This window comes from Rhea pennata, chromosome 5 (assembly GCF_028389875.1).
Source record: "Rhea pennata isolate bPtePen1 chromosome 5, bPtePen1.pri, whole genome shotgun sequence".
Taxonomy (NCBI): Eukaryota; Metazoa; Chordata; class Aves; order Rheiformes; family Rheidae; genus Rhea; species Rhea pennata.
Window position 1 is genome coordinate 42,171,013 of NC_084667.1, and position 13,035 is coordinate 42,184,047.

Sequence of the window (13,035 nt, forward strand, 5' to 3'; positions counted from 1 at the left end):
CCATTCAAATTTAACACAGTTCAAGCACTCCCCCTTGTTGGGGTACTGTGAAAACCCGAATTATGGCTCATACAGTATGAATGAACAGGCATCTTGACTGGGGGGACACAGCCGTTTGTTTTCAATCTTTTTCTTTCTTTATTCCCCAGATTGCAATTAATGCAGATGCCTTCTTTTTCCTCCTTTTTTTTTTTCCTTTTTTTTGCAGACCATACCTTATACGAGGGATAGCTCCACCCACAACCCCATGCAGCACAGATGTGTGTGACAGTGACTACACTACTAGTCGATGGAAAGCCAACAAATACTACATTGATTTAAATTCAGACTCAGACCCTTATCCCCCTCCCCCAACACCTCGCAGCCAGTACATGTCGGCAGAAGAAAGCTGTCCCCCATCTCCTGCCACGGAACGAAGCTATTTTCACCTCTATCCCCCTCCACCCTCTCCTTGTACAGACTCCTCATGACCTCAACAGAAGGAACTTTCCTGTAAATATTTTTAAATATGAACAGATTTAAAATATATATTTTATGATTTAAAAATAATTAGGGGTGGGAATTTTAAAAAGAAATGTGAATAAAAATGTGTGGGAGCGATGGGGCTGTGAAAAATTGTACAGAGGAAGAATATTTATAAAATTGATTTTTTTAATTTAATTTCCATTCTTTTGTGCCATATTTGCTGTTTTGAATTGAAATCATGAAAGTGACTTAATCTCCAAAGCATTTGGGAAGGGAATGTTGAGCCTTTTTGCATTTTTAAGTCACCTTTTTACTTGTAAAGTGTATGTAGTTCTTTTTATTAATGTGAGAAAAGAAGGGGCTTGTGGGAGGAGCAAGCTAAAGAAAGGCTAAGATTATTCACAGAGGAAAAAAACACTTTTAAATAAAAATTATTTGTTCCTGTGTCTCATCCCCTCTCCACCACTGGGAGCAAAACATGCAAAGAAAACTCTCCTCGGACACTCTTGTTTGCAAGTAAGCTAAATGCTTCCCAGCAGAGCTGTGCACTGAGACCTGGATTTTGAACCTCTCCCTCCATTTGCTCAGCATCAAACTGGAAGAGTTTCTTTTGGCCATGCTTTCCAGTTTAACCAGGCCCGCAGGCATCACACCTTAGCTCATGCCAGTACAGCTCCTTATGTGGTCAGTTCTGGAACTGATTCAGGCTAAAAAGGTAACTACAGGGGCTTATCTTATCTCTGCTCAATTCCCCAGGCTAAGTCTGTGCAAGGCTGCAGAAGCGGCTGTACTGACCTGGAGGTGTGAGCATGGGGCAAGTTTAAAGTGGTATTTCAGCTGAAAGAAATACATGAGAAACTACAGCTTTGGTCAGACTCACCATTTTGATGTGATGAAACCAGGCTCCTGCAGCCTCTCTAGCAGCTGTTTCCCTGAGAGGCTTCGGTGACCGTCTGGGAAGATGCTGTTAGTCAGCTTTGTCTCAAAAGACAGTGGTAGGTCTTTTCCCCAGAAGTCTAGCAACTCACTCTGTCAGATCTCCAAGATGCTTCCTGTGTTGAACTGATCAGTGAATTGCTTCATTTCAAATGTCCACTTCCCAAAGTGGAATGCTATGATCACTTTTATTCATTTAAATGGGGGAAGTTGTTTGGTTTTTGGTTGATGTTTATAGAAAATGGTATCTGCATAGCTCAAAAACAAAATCTGTGCCATTCAAACAATTCAGCTGTGGTTTCATGAAAAATTACGAGAAAATTAGTTCAGTTTAGAAATAGGTAGAAAAAACACAGGGGAGAAAGGAAAGGAGACAAAATACTTTCTAACTGTCCTAAAAAAAAATGCTATTTTACAAACTGCTGTAACATCAGGACACCATGATCAGCAAAGTGCTCATGCAACCTTACCGAAAAACCCCTTGTGCATTGGGGGGGGGGGGGGCTAGGATCGGTGTCTTTCACAATCAAAAAGAGAAATTTTTGCTTTGACTCCCCTCTTGCTATAACAAAAGGGCTCAACTATTGTATAAATTCAGCTCTGATGATGATAATGTGAATGCCTATTTGAGACATCTGAGGGAAGTTCTGAATATGCAGAGCTGCACCTGTTCCTGCAGCTGCTGAATAACAGATGTGTTGGGCCTTTAACAGCCTTAATATTGCTGACAACAATGAAAACTTTCTTTTTTGAACTTAAATTGCATTTGGTTTGGGTTTTTTTTTTTTTTTTTTTTTTTTTTAGCAAGTCTTTTGAGAGCACTTCAGAGGAAGCCTGCAATTCCCAGCCAGAGGTCTTTGTTCCTGACGGTGGAGGGACTAGGACCACAGCGTTCTGATCCAGTTTGGGTTTTCAGATTTTAGTCCAGTTATGCTTGTCCTGCCCTTGTTGTCCAAGGGCAGGATGTGTCATCACTGGTGTATTACTAAAACTCTTGAAGTAGCTTTCATTGCCTTCATTTTTAAGGTTCATTGATTCACTTCTGAGACTGAGATTCAGCACAGAGATGCCTGCTGTTTTGCATGGAGAAAAATATGGTATTGGAGAATACAGTACTGGAGTTTTAAGACTGGGTTATCTTCCCCCATCCTCTGTCAACATAAGTAATTCTGCAGCATGCCAGGAGTGACAAGGTCCTAGTCTGTTAATCTCGGAGTGACTTCGTAGATGTCTGGAAAAGTGTTAATGATTTGGTGAAATAGAAGAGCACTTTTCATGTGATTGTGTTTCAGTCAAACAAATTATGAATACAGGTCCACAGGACTTTTTAGGTATCACATCTATCATATAAAGAAATGCTTGTTATGCACTACAACAGTTGGTAGTCCAATTTCACATATCATATTTAACTTTGTGCATGATACCTATTCACCAATTATAATGAATTAATTATTTTAGTTGTTTCCTGTTACAGTTATAGCTTAAAGAACATGGCACATTGATTTTCCTTTGTTCCTATGATGACACTGGATGCAAAGTACTTTTTTCTCTCTCCTTACCTTACCTGTTCTTACCACTGCTGATTGTAACAATCTTAACCACTTTACCTGAAGACTTGTATCATATTACAAAGTTTGGAGTTGAGTCCAAGAAAATTAGCAGTCTTACTGAGAGATAAGCTGTCTTGAGGGTCAAGCTCTTTTGGACCTGAGGTGTTCAGAATGTAGGAGACACTTCTGGTTGAACAGGATGAATTAAGTGTGCACAGTTTTTAATTTCATTTGGACATTCAGAGCCTCTTGCTGCTGATATTTGCTGAGAAATTACCTCATCTGGAACACTTGTGGTTTGGTGATCAGAATCTAAGCCCTGCACCACTCCATAATACTGGCTTGGAACTGGTAGACTCAATACGCTTTAAAAGGGTTACTCCACTGCTGGTGCCAGAAAAGACCACATATTTGAGTAAGAGGAGTCACTTTGCTCTCCAGAAATATACTCTGTGTTCCTAGAAAAGGGGTGGTTTGCATCCTGTGAACTTTCAGGCTAAAACTTAGAAACTGGATGCTATTTTCTTGTATATCAGGATGAGCAAGAGTTAAAATAGATTTACAAGTTGTGGCAGTTCCCTGTTGAAAAGGAAATAAAATGGAGAAAAGTTACGTTTTGGTGGGTCTTATGCATAGTTTTACTAGTGCAAAAGTGTGCTATGAGAAAGCTGATTGAAATTTTATACAAGTTCTTCCCTGAGAACCTGCAGGGGGATGCATGTATTTGGATCATCTGTTTGAGCTTGTGAATGCTTGCATTGGTTTATTCAAATATTTTCTGTGCTCATTGTGATTGTGTATTAGCACTTGAAGCAGCTCATAGCTGCTAATAATGGAAAAAGCATATGGCTGATTCCATGTTAAATTTAAGGGACAGATTTCTGAGCAGAGAGCAGCTTACCTGTCTTTCAGCTCAGTCATGAAAGCAGCTACTCAGGTCCTCTTGTCTTTTGTGGACTTTGTCCTAACTGCAGGATAGAGGTAGCAGCAGTGTGAAGCTGTAAGGAAAATGGGTAGACTCGTAAGTCAGGATCTTCAGGGGTGAAGTATCCTTGAATTCCAAGCAGAGACTTGTGTAAATTACAGCTTTACTCTACTTGAGCTGGACTGGCCAACAGCCATTGCACCCTGCAGTTTGCAATGTCAGTAATAAATTTGTTCCACTACTGGATGTTTCTGGGAAAACTTTGTTAGTAATGTCTCTACCATCTTGCTCTTTCAGCTTTCCTCCATCTGGAGGGATCTCTTAAGAGCAATAAAGCAAAGATTAGGCTAGATTTATATATATGACAAGTTGTGATGTTTTCTTTACAATAGTGTCTTAGTACCTAATGCCCCAGGTCTAAAAATGAGACTGTGCCATTACAGCCAGGTCCAAAGAAGTAGGCTGAAATGAGTGGAATCATGTTTCTCCTTTATGAATAGTAGGTTTGATTTTTTAATATACCTTGATCTCTCTGGCTTGCAGAGGATGCAAGTACTCCCCTGTGGTTCTAGTGTGGTCAGTCAGGCTTCACCTAAGCTGCGCATCTTGCTTGTTTCAAGTGTATTCAGGAGCAGATCTTTTCTGACATCAGTCACTTTGATGGGGTATACGTTGAGTCAGTCCAAATGAGTAGCTGTGCTTATAATTGTACTACAAGTGATCTCTATTAATGTCAGGAAACGAAAACAGAAGGCAAGCGTGTTCCCAATAATTAATAACACACAAGACTGCCTGGCATAGAGCCATGAATTAGAAATAACATTTTTGCTGTTACAGTGGTGAGGGAGATTTTATAAATTTCCATGTTTGGTCTGAGCCTTAGACAAGCCAATGTCAAAGATGGCAGTCATCTACAGATCAGTTATTCAGTTGTTTTTATGTTTAAATGAATTTTGATGACAGTGCTTGCTAGAAGTTTGACTTGTCTGTAAACGACTCCCAAAGGCTGAGAGGTGCCTGCCGGTTCTGCTGCAGCTGTACCCTTACATACAGCAACAATTTTTTTTCATCATTGAAAAAAAACCCTTTCTTCAGCTATTGTGAGCTTAGCTAACCAGCTTAAGGTATTTACCACATGCTAAATGGAATATTAATATACATCAGTATTTTTAATCCTGTTGTGTCTTCCAGCTCTACTTCCTGTGAACACTTTACTAAAGTTTTTGTACTTTAAAGGGTGGTTTTGTAAAGGGGGGGGGTAAATTGTTTATTTTAAGATTGTACTACTCTGTGGGCCTTTTCACATAAGATCATACTCCGTGGGGGTGCAAAGGTGAAATCGGTATTAAATCGGTGGTAAGCTTGCTGATAGGAATGATAGAAATCAGCCTGACACAAATGGCTTCCATGTTTCACGAGAAACTCCCCCAAACTCCAAGCACTGGCATGCTGATGGCCTGCACCGCATCCCCAGTCCATGCACTGCAGTGTCCTGGCTGCTCCCAGAACAAGCCGCAGACCTGACCGTGGCAGACCTGGCGAGCTGGGCTTGCTTCCTCCAGCCAGCACAGGCTCAAGCTCTTGCTGGATGGAAGATCTCCATGATGAGACCTAAATGGGGCATTTCGTATTGGCAAAAGAAGTGTGGAAAAGACTTCTAGAATGAGTTACGAGGGAAGGAAAGCAAGGACAGCTGCACTAAGTGATGGACTGATTCACCTGCATTCATGTCCTTGAAAAGCAAGGACTCCTGCAGACGCACCTTTCTCCAAATCAAGAACAACGCTACTCCTGCGCCAGCCCTCCCGCGCATTGCTGGGGCAGCTGCTTCATAAAGGGAAAGAGATTCTGGTTTGATTTGCACAGGGATCCTGACAGAAGTGCAGTCTATAAATAAGTCCTGGCATCTTTTGGTTGCAACTAAGAATATGATAGGAGCAGTGCTTTTTGCTGTTGTACATGAAATTTGGAGGGCACTGGAAACAGAACTCTAAGCCAGAGTTTGCTTTCTTTCCTACTTTCTTTCTTACCTAAATGTTTTGCAATTGCTGCTATTGTAAATGTACAGGAATATACAAAGATTACCAAGAATTTTTATGATAAAAAAATCCCACACAATCTTACTTTATATTTATATGAAATGTGTATCCTGCAAACAGCCAATTATTACAGCTTTATATGTGTATCATTTTGTAGAATTCATTATTACAAGAGGCAACCAAACCCAATACGTAAGTGCCTTGGGTATCCTAAAAGCTCAGCATATTGACTGGGGAAAAAAAGTAAAGCCTTAAATCACAAGTGCCCGCAGAGTCATTTGTTGATTGATAGTCTGTTGGCTTTAACAAAGCTTTGTCTCATTGTTAGAAATCTCGTCATTTAAAATAAATACATTCACGAGTCATGGAACTAACTGAAAAGTGGTAAGTTCTGAATTTTTTTAGAGCATATATGTCTCAAGTTTGTAGTATGTTGGAGTTTCTCTCAAATGCAGTTATGACTTTGATTTATATATCCGTATCTACTTCAACAACAATCTTGCTATCCAGTAAAAATGCATTACGTTAAAAGTAAATGCCAGCAGCTCATGGTATGTATCTTGGGATTAAATTGACATTATTTTCCAATTGTCACTACAGTATTTCTCATTAAAGCCATAAAATTTTTGTCTTGTTATAGAAAGTCTTTTCCAATTATTTTTCAAAGTGTGGTTTTGTAGCATAAAAATGAATCTTGCGAAATTGTCTTACAAAAAAACTGTTTGAGGCTTTCATTGCCAGTAATGAAACCATTTCATTTTCAGGTCTGGAAACTGCAATGTTTCTTTAAGTTAACAAAACCCAAATGTTGTTTGAAGTAACTGTTGTTTTGTACAAATATCTGTAAAGTTAACAAACTCTGCAATTGTACTGTAGATTTTGTGGAATTTTTTCTATAATAAATATTTTTGAAAGATTTGATTAGCAGCTCTTTTTATGAATGATGCTGTTTCATCACCTACAGCAGAGACAGCCAGTGCCACTCCTGTATCACGATTGTTTTGGACATCAGGATAAGGGCAGTGTTGCCATCTCCTTATTTTTAATTTTAAAATGTACAATAACAGCAGGAGCAAGGAGGTGAAGAGGTTGACAGGACACTGATCTACTCTCAAATAACAATTGTTAGGCAGCTATAGAACTTACCACAACTTTGTCAGGTATCTTACCCCGTCAAAAATGTTGTACTTCATAGGAATATTCCATGTGTTTTGACTAGACCAGATCGATTCTGTGCTTTTTCAATTATATGTATCTTTTAAATTAGAGTATCTTTTAATTGTTTCTCTAGAAGGTAAAAGGATATCTTTTATCCAATTACTTTTTTTTTTTTTTTATGAACATACTTGAAAAGTAGTTCTGTCGAGGCTAGTCTGGTCTTGCATTCCTGTGGTCAATACAGATTGTCTCTGTTTTGTGAAATTTGTCATCTTAACCAAAATAATCTTTAACTGAGATATCCTTTCTCCTGCATGCTGGTTAGATGAGACTTGGAACGAAGGAAGCAGTTCTGAACAGTCATCAACAACCCTGGTGATGTCCAGTTCCTTTCCTCTAGATTTTTCCATGATAAAAAATAGAGTGTACAAACAGAAGAGCTATGCTTCTGTTTATCTGCAATGCCTTTCAAGTTTCCAGTTGTACTGAAGCAAAAAAATGACTGAACATTTATTTTCTCTTGGCCAGATTAACCTTGTTACGAATACTCAATATAAATGGATCCTGGAGCAGCCACGTGATGGATGCCTTGCTGTAGGGATTTACGCCATGGCTAGGATTAAGGTGAGGTTACAGTTTGGGGAAGAAAACTGGAGGGTCTGGACTTATTTATGGTGCTGTGCACAGCCTGGAAGAGGTCATCCATCATCCTGGATCTCCTTCATGAGAGAAGTTGAACCCAATTACCCAGAGGAAAAGGAGGCTTTTTAGGCTTTTCCTATGGCATGTAGCAGGGTTCTGCTTTTCTTCTGCAAGCTGCTATGCACAGCTGGGCCTTCCGACCTACACAGACGTGCAGGGCCCTCACCTCCAGCAGCAGCTGCTGGCTGCTGTAACAGCCAGTTGCAGGAAGGCCCTTGTTTGATGCAGGTAAGGCACAAAAGGAATACTGCTTTCTGCATGCCATACTTACCATTCCTGTTCCTCCATCCCAGATGTTTAAGGGTATCCCTTAGAACTGGAGGAGGCAGTATTTTCTTCTAGCTCAGGAAAAGCTTGCTTAGCTGTTTGACTGGATCTTTGTATTCTTGCACTCCTCACAGCTTACGGATTCCATAGTGCGTTAGCTGGGAAATCTCTCTGTTGCATCATTTTCCCAGTGGAATTTGAATATGTTCCCAGGAGCAAACCTGGGCTCATGCGGAAGGATGTCTAATTCCAATTCCACTGGTCCAGATCTTTTAGGAAGTCACACCAACTGTTAATTTGCACAGCAGGGCAGATCACCAGGATTGGCTGATTCAGTGCAGCGTTGTGGCTTCAAGCGGATAACAAATTGTATAAGGATCTGCTATGAAGTGGCTGAAGCAGTCAAACACATTCTCCGAGAGCCTGAGTGACCTGCGGCTGTGCTGAGGAAGTTCCTGATCCCAAACTATGCAGCCACCTGGATCTCTTTCTGTGCTCTAATAGAGCTCCACTGGGCTCTACTGCCAGCCTCAAAGCAACTCGGGAGTGACATGCCACTAAATGAAACAGTGTTGGCGCTATCCATGTTACAGAAAGCCACCAGGCTGCCCATGAAGGCTCACGGGAAGACACAAGCTCTTCACAAGAAACTAGCACCTTTGGGGATGTGCAGCCACCAGGTATGTCTGCCTTTCACCTGCCTCTCCTCCAAGGTGTTTGTATGTGGATGTCCTGCAAGTCAGAGGAAGGGGAATGGTGGTGTGGCCTTTCAGGCAGAGCATGATGCTGTGGAGCAGCAGGAGGGAGGGATGGTGCTCCAGTGCGCACACTCTACAGACTCAGCGAGAGGGACCAGTGTGGCTTCACAAGGTAGTGCCTGATGTCCTCCTGGTGGTTTGTCTAGATGTCCCTGCTAATGTCGCAGAGAGCACCTGTTACCACAGCCTGTCTTGGAAGAGTCTGGGTTGTTGCTAGAATCTACTCAGAAAGCACAGATGGGAAGAGGGCTGAGGTGGTGTGTGTGTGGCAGTAGTGCTTTTTTTGTGGTTTCAGACAGCCAGGCCCCTGGCTATAAATAAGGTTGGAGACAAAGTTTGAGTTTGGGAAACAAAGGCTTGATGAGCCAGGCTTATTGCTGGACTCTGAATACACTGCAGAAATGGGATGAGGTGAGTAACTGCATGGGGAAATGCCAACAGTACAGCGTTTGATGGAGAGACTGATCAGTTGACAAAGATCATAGCTGAAGGATTAGGACAAGCAACTTAGGTCTGCCCCATTTGGGTTTTTGATGGATTCTTCACAGAGCACAAGAATTGGAAGAGGGTTGGCGGGAGTAGGATATGGTCTTAAATTTCCTCTTACGCTAGTGATTGGTCTCCTATCTGTAATTAACAGGAATGTCAGGCTTGAGGCTAGGGTTAGCTTGGTGTTGGTCTGGCAGAGGTTGGCCTGCTTGCTTTAATTAATTTGGACAAGGCTGTGGTTAGGCTTAAGCTGGTATTCAGATTAGCGTTGAAGATTTGGAATCTAATGCTCCAAGAGCCCAGGTTATTGATATGATTTCTGCAAGACTTGCAGAGATAAGCAGTGGACTGGGATTGATTAGTGCAAATTACCTATCTCCTTAACATTGTAGGAATTGGTTTCTGGGCTATAATTAGGATTTGGATAAGAAGTCTGGAAATCAGCTGTTTTTTGTGCAGCCAACAAGGAAATGCCTAGAATCAACGGGATTTGGGTGTTGCAAAGGGACTGACAGGTTTAGGGGACAAAAGCCTCACAGGGACTGGAATTCAGTGCAGTAACTTCAAGGAGATGCAGGGTCGTAATTAAGGTCTAGGGAAGGAACACTTTAAGAGTCAGGCGTAGGACAGGCAAAACTAGGGAGACAGCTGGTGTTGATGGGGCAGCATCTTCCCTTCCAGTTTTCCTAAAGCTTTTTTGCCTCTGGGTGAAAATGAGTGATAGTCATTTCAAAAGAAATTTTTGTTTCCTTCATGTGTTCCAAGTCATCCAAATTTGCCTGAAATGCTTCAAATTGCTTGTTTTGAAGATGCACTAGTGATTTTTTTTCTTTTTTTAATTGGAGTTACATGTTCTCTCCTACATTCTTATGTCACTCACGTTTCAGTTTAGGAATCAGTCTAATTCTATTTCGTGAGATTTACAACTAGACAGGACTATTATGTGACACTTTTTCTGCAGGAACAACTGGCAAGATATTCTCTTGCCTGCTATGTAAGAGATCAGACAATTCATATTCCCCTACAAAAACATACAGACACTTGATCCTGATACCATCTTCCAAAAATCCGGAAGTCTTAGGTGTCTAGAAACACTGAAGTCCTTTGTATTTACCAACAACATGTCCCATTCAAGTGGATTAATTTATCTATTATCAACTTAATCTGTATAGCATAGCAGACCTCTTACCTTATTGGTTCTCCTTCTGTCTACAGGGCCAGTGCCTATGATTGCGATGTTTATATAAAGGTAAGTGAGGTAGTGTTGAAACTCCACTGTCTGGTAAGCTTTGATTGGAATAACGTTGATTTCTCAGTATTAAACATCACCTATTTTCTGAAGGTCTCTGTGCACCTGTAAATTCATAGGAAGTTGATTCAGGGTTTATTGAGAATAATTAGTTTGGATGACTTGTAACTACAAAGCAAGGGAGAACTGACTTTGCGGAACAATGACAAGGGAGAAAAATCAAAAAGGATGAGGAAAGACCACCGTTGTCCATGAGATAAGATTCCTCAAATACAAAACAAGCTGCAGAGAGGCCCCCACCTCCCAGAATATGCCAACACCATCTATCTGAGATCAAAGACTGCAGATATGGGACAACTGTTCTGCTAAAGCAGATAGAACTTCTCCCATTCCAAAGACTTGGATCACATGGCCAAAATATTTCATTTAAACGTAGTTACAAGCATTTAATATTTTAGACGATAATGTCAGCTGGTTGCCTCTATTTAGACAGTGAGTTTCTCAGCAGACTGATGTAGTCTTCCTCATCCCCTAAAAGGCTGGGGAGGAGATGAAACCTGAGCATGAAGAAACAGTGAAGTATTAACAAAATCAAGTTACAGGGATCACAAATACAAAAATAATCTAGGCCAGCAATCCCCAGCCAAAAGCCCATGGGCCAAATGCGGTAGCTCAGCAGGAGTGGGGCTGGCCTGGGCCACATATAGGTACAGAAAAGTTCAGTGATTTGCTCCAGATGGAGTAAAACAGAGAATTGGGAACAGAATCCAATTTCCAGGGGCCTGATGCAGTAACCAGCTTATTTTCCCTTTTGCTTAAAGGCTGTGTAACCCCTGTGAAAAGTACAATTTCACATTGGCACAGCCATCAGGAGTAAACTCATGATCACCACAGCCAGTGTCCGTGATGGGGTTCAGAGAAGTTTCTCATAACTGGCTCCAGGTAGTCTTCAATGAAACTTCCCATTTGGCTTTTGGTCAAGCAAAGGACTGAGAGAGGAAATTAGTCAGCTGTATGAAGTTCCTAATAGATGTTAACGTAAGACAGTGGGAGTCTTTATCAGCAAATTCTGTAAATCATTATAAACATCACAGGACACAGGAGGTTTGAAACACATCACTCTCTCAAGTCTCAGCTGTAGCATGATACAGACCCTCAAAGGCCATTGCATGGCTGCTTTCCTGACTGGCTGAGACTCCTTGTGGCATCTGTTGATGGTTTGTTTTCCCTCCTAAATGTGGCTATTTGGAATGGAGAGTTTCCTCCTCTTCTGAGGGAAGAGTAGGAGTGATATTTCACTGTTTTCATTCCAGCTTTTCCTCTTTGCTGCTCTTGCTCCCTGCAGTCACAGTGGCCAGGGCCAGCTAAGCCCTCTGCTCTCTACCTGGCTCCTTAGCTACCTAATGACAACAACAGGACTTAATGGCAGTTTAAGTTCTCCTGCCAGCCCTGTGGTGTCAGCTCAGCTTGCAACAAGCCAGTGGCATGTTTCGGAGAGCACAGCCTGCTCTGTGAGCCACCAACCTCCCAGTACCGCTTGCTAGCATTGGGAGCCAAAAAACCTTGCAGCTTTGCTTTGCTTTGCCATTGCACTTCTGTGTTTCTGCTGGCCTCTCGTCCCTTCCTCCATTCCTGGAAATGGAGCAGGCTGCCTCTATCCATGCATGCAGCCTGGTCCTGGGGACCTTCCACATTGAGGCTGAGGCCACCGAACCAGCCACCAGCCTTTCTCTAGCACAGCTCTCTGACCATGCTCTCCCACTCCGGGGTGCAGGAGGCAGGCATCTGGCCAGCACAGCATGGACGTAAGGACTCACTGGCCTGAGCTTTCCCAGCGGAAGCAGCAGAGTGGTGATTTGTGATGGTGCCTCTGCTGGGGAGGTGCCAAAGTTTCAGGTGACTCCTATAAAAACCAAGCGCAATGACCAAAGATTACCTGACCTTGAAGGTTTCAGGTTCAGAAACACCAGGAATAAAGTGCCCTGCCTGCAATACAGCAGACAGTTAGTGACTTCAGGTGCTTGCCTCTACTTTGGGCTGGTAGGTTGACTTGGACATCCTAGAGATGAGAACTGCAAATATAAAGCTCTTGCAGCTGACTCTTGTCTCCTATACTGAGTCTTTCTTGCAGTACTACTGAGTATTTTTTTCTTGCTATTTATCTTGTGTTTAGAGGGAGGCATCCAGCTTAAAAAAAACAGTAATAAAACTTACCTCAGAGGTTAGTACTAGACAAAGCCACAAGGTGGCACAGTTATCTGCTGTGAAGGGCTCCTTCAGATTCTCACTTGCAGCGTGATGTTCTGGAAATGACAGTATAAAGCCCTAACACGGAAATAATTACAAGGCAACAAACTTTTTTTTGTTTATAGTTAGTTTTCCTCAGCCCTATACATTCTGTAACAGTGAAAGCCCTTTTTCACTGGTAGAAGCGGGATCTCTGCCAGGCAATTTTGCCTCCATAGCTATAGCAGCAATTTCTTCGATACCTTACCGA

The 13,035-nt window shown here is 41.8% G+C and overlaps 1 protein-coding gene across 1 annotated transcript in view; it reads left to right on the plus strand.

The window, feature by feature from the left end:
• The window catches only part of LRP5 (LDL receptor related protein 5), a 175,748-nt gene extending 168,912 nt beyond the window's left edge, over positions 1–6,836 (plus strand). Inside the window, 1 exon segment of the mRNA XM_062575962.1 lies at positions 209–6,836. Coding sequence (XP_062431946.1) covers positions 209–470 — 262 coding nt within the window. The 3' untranslated portion in view covers positions 471–6,836.
• The last annotated feature ends 6,199 nt before the right edge of the window (positions 6,837–13,035 follow it).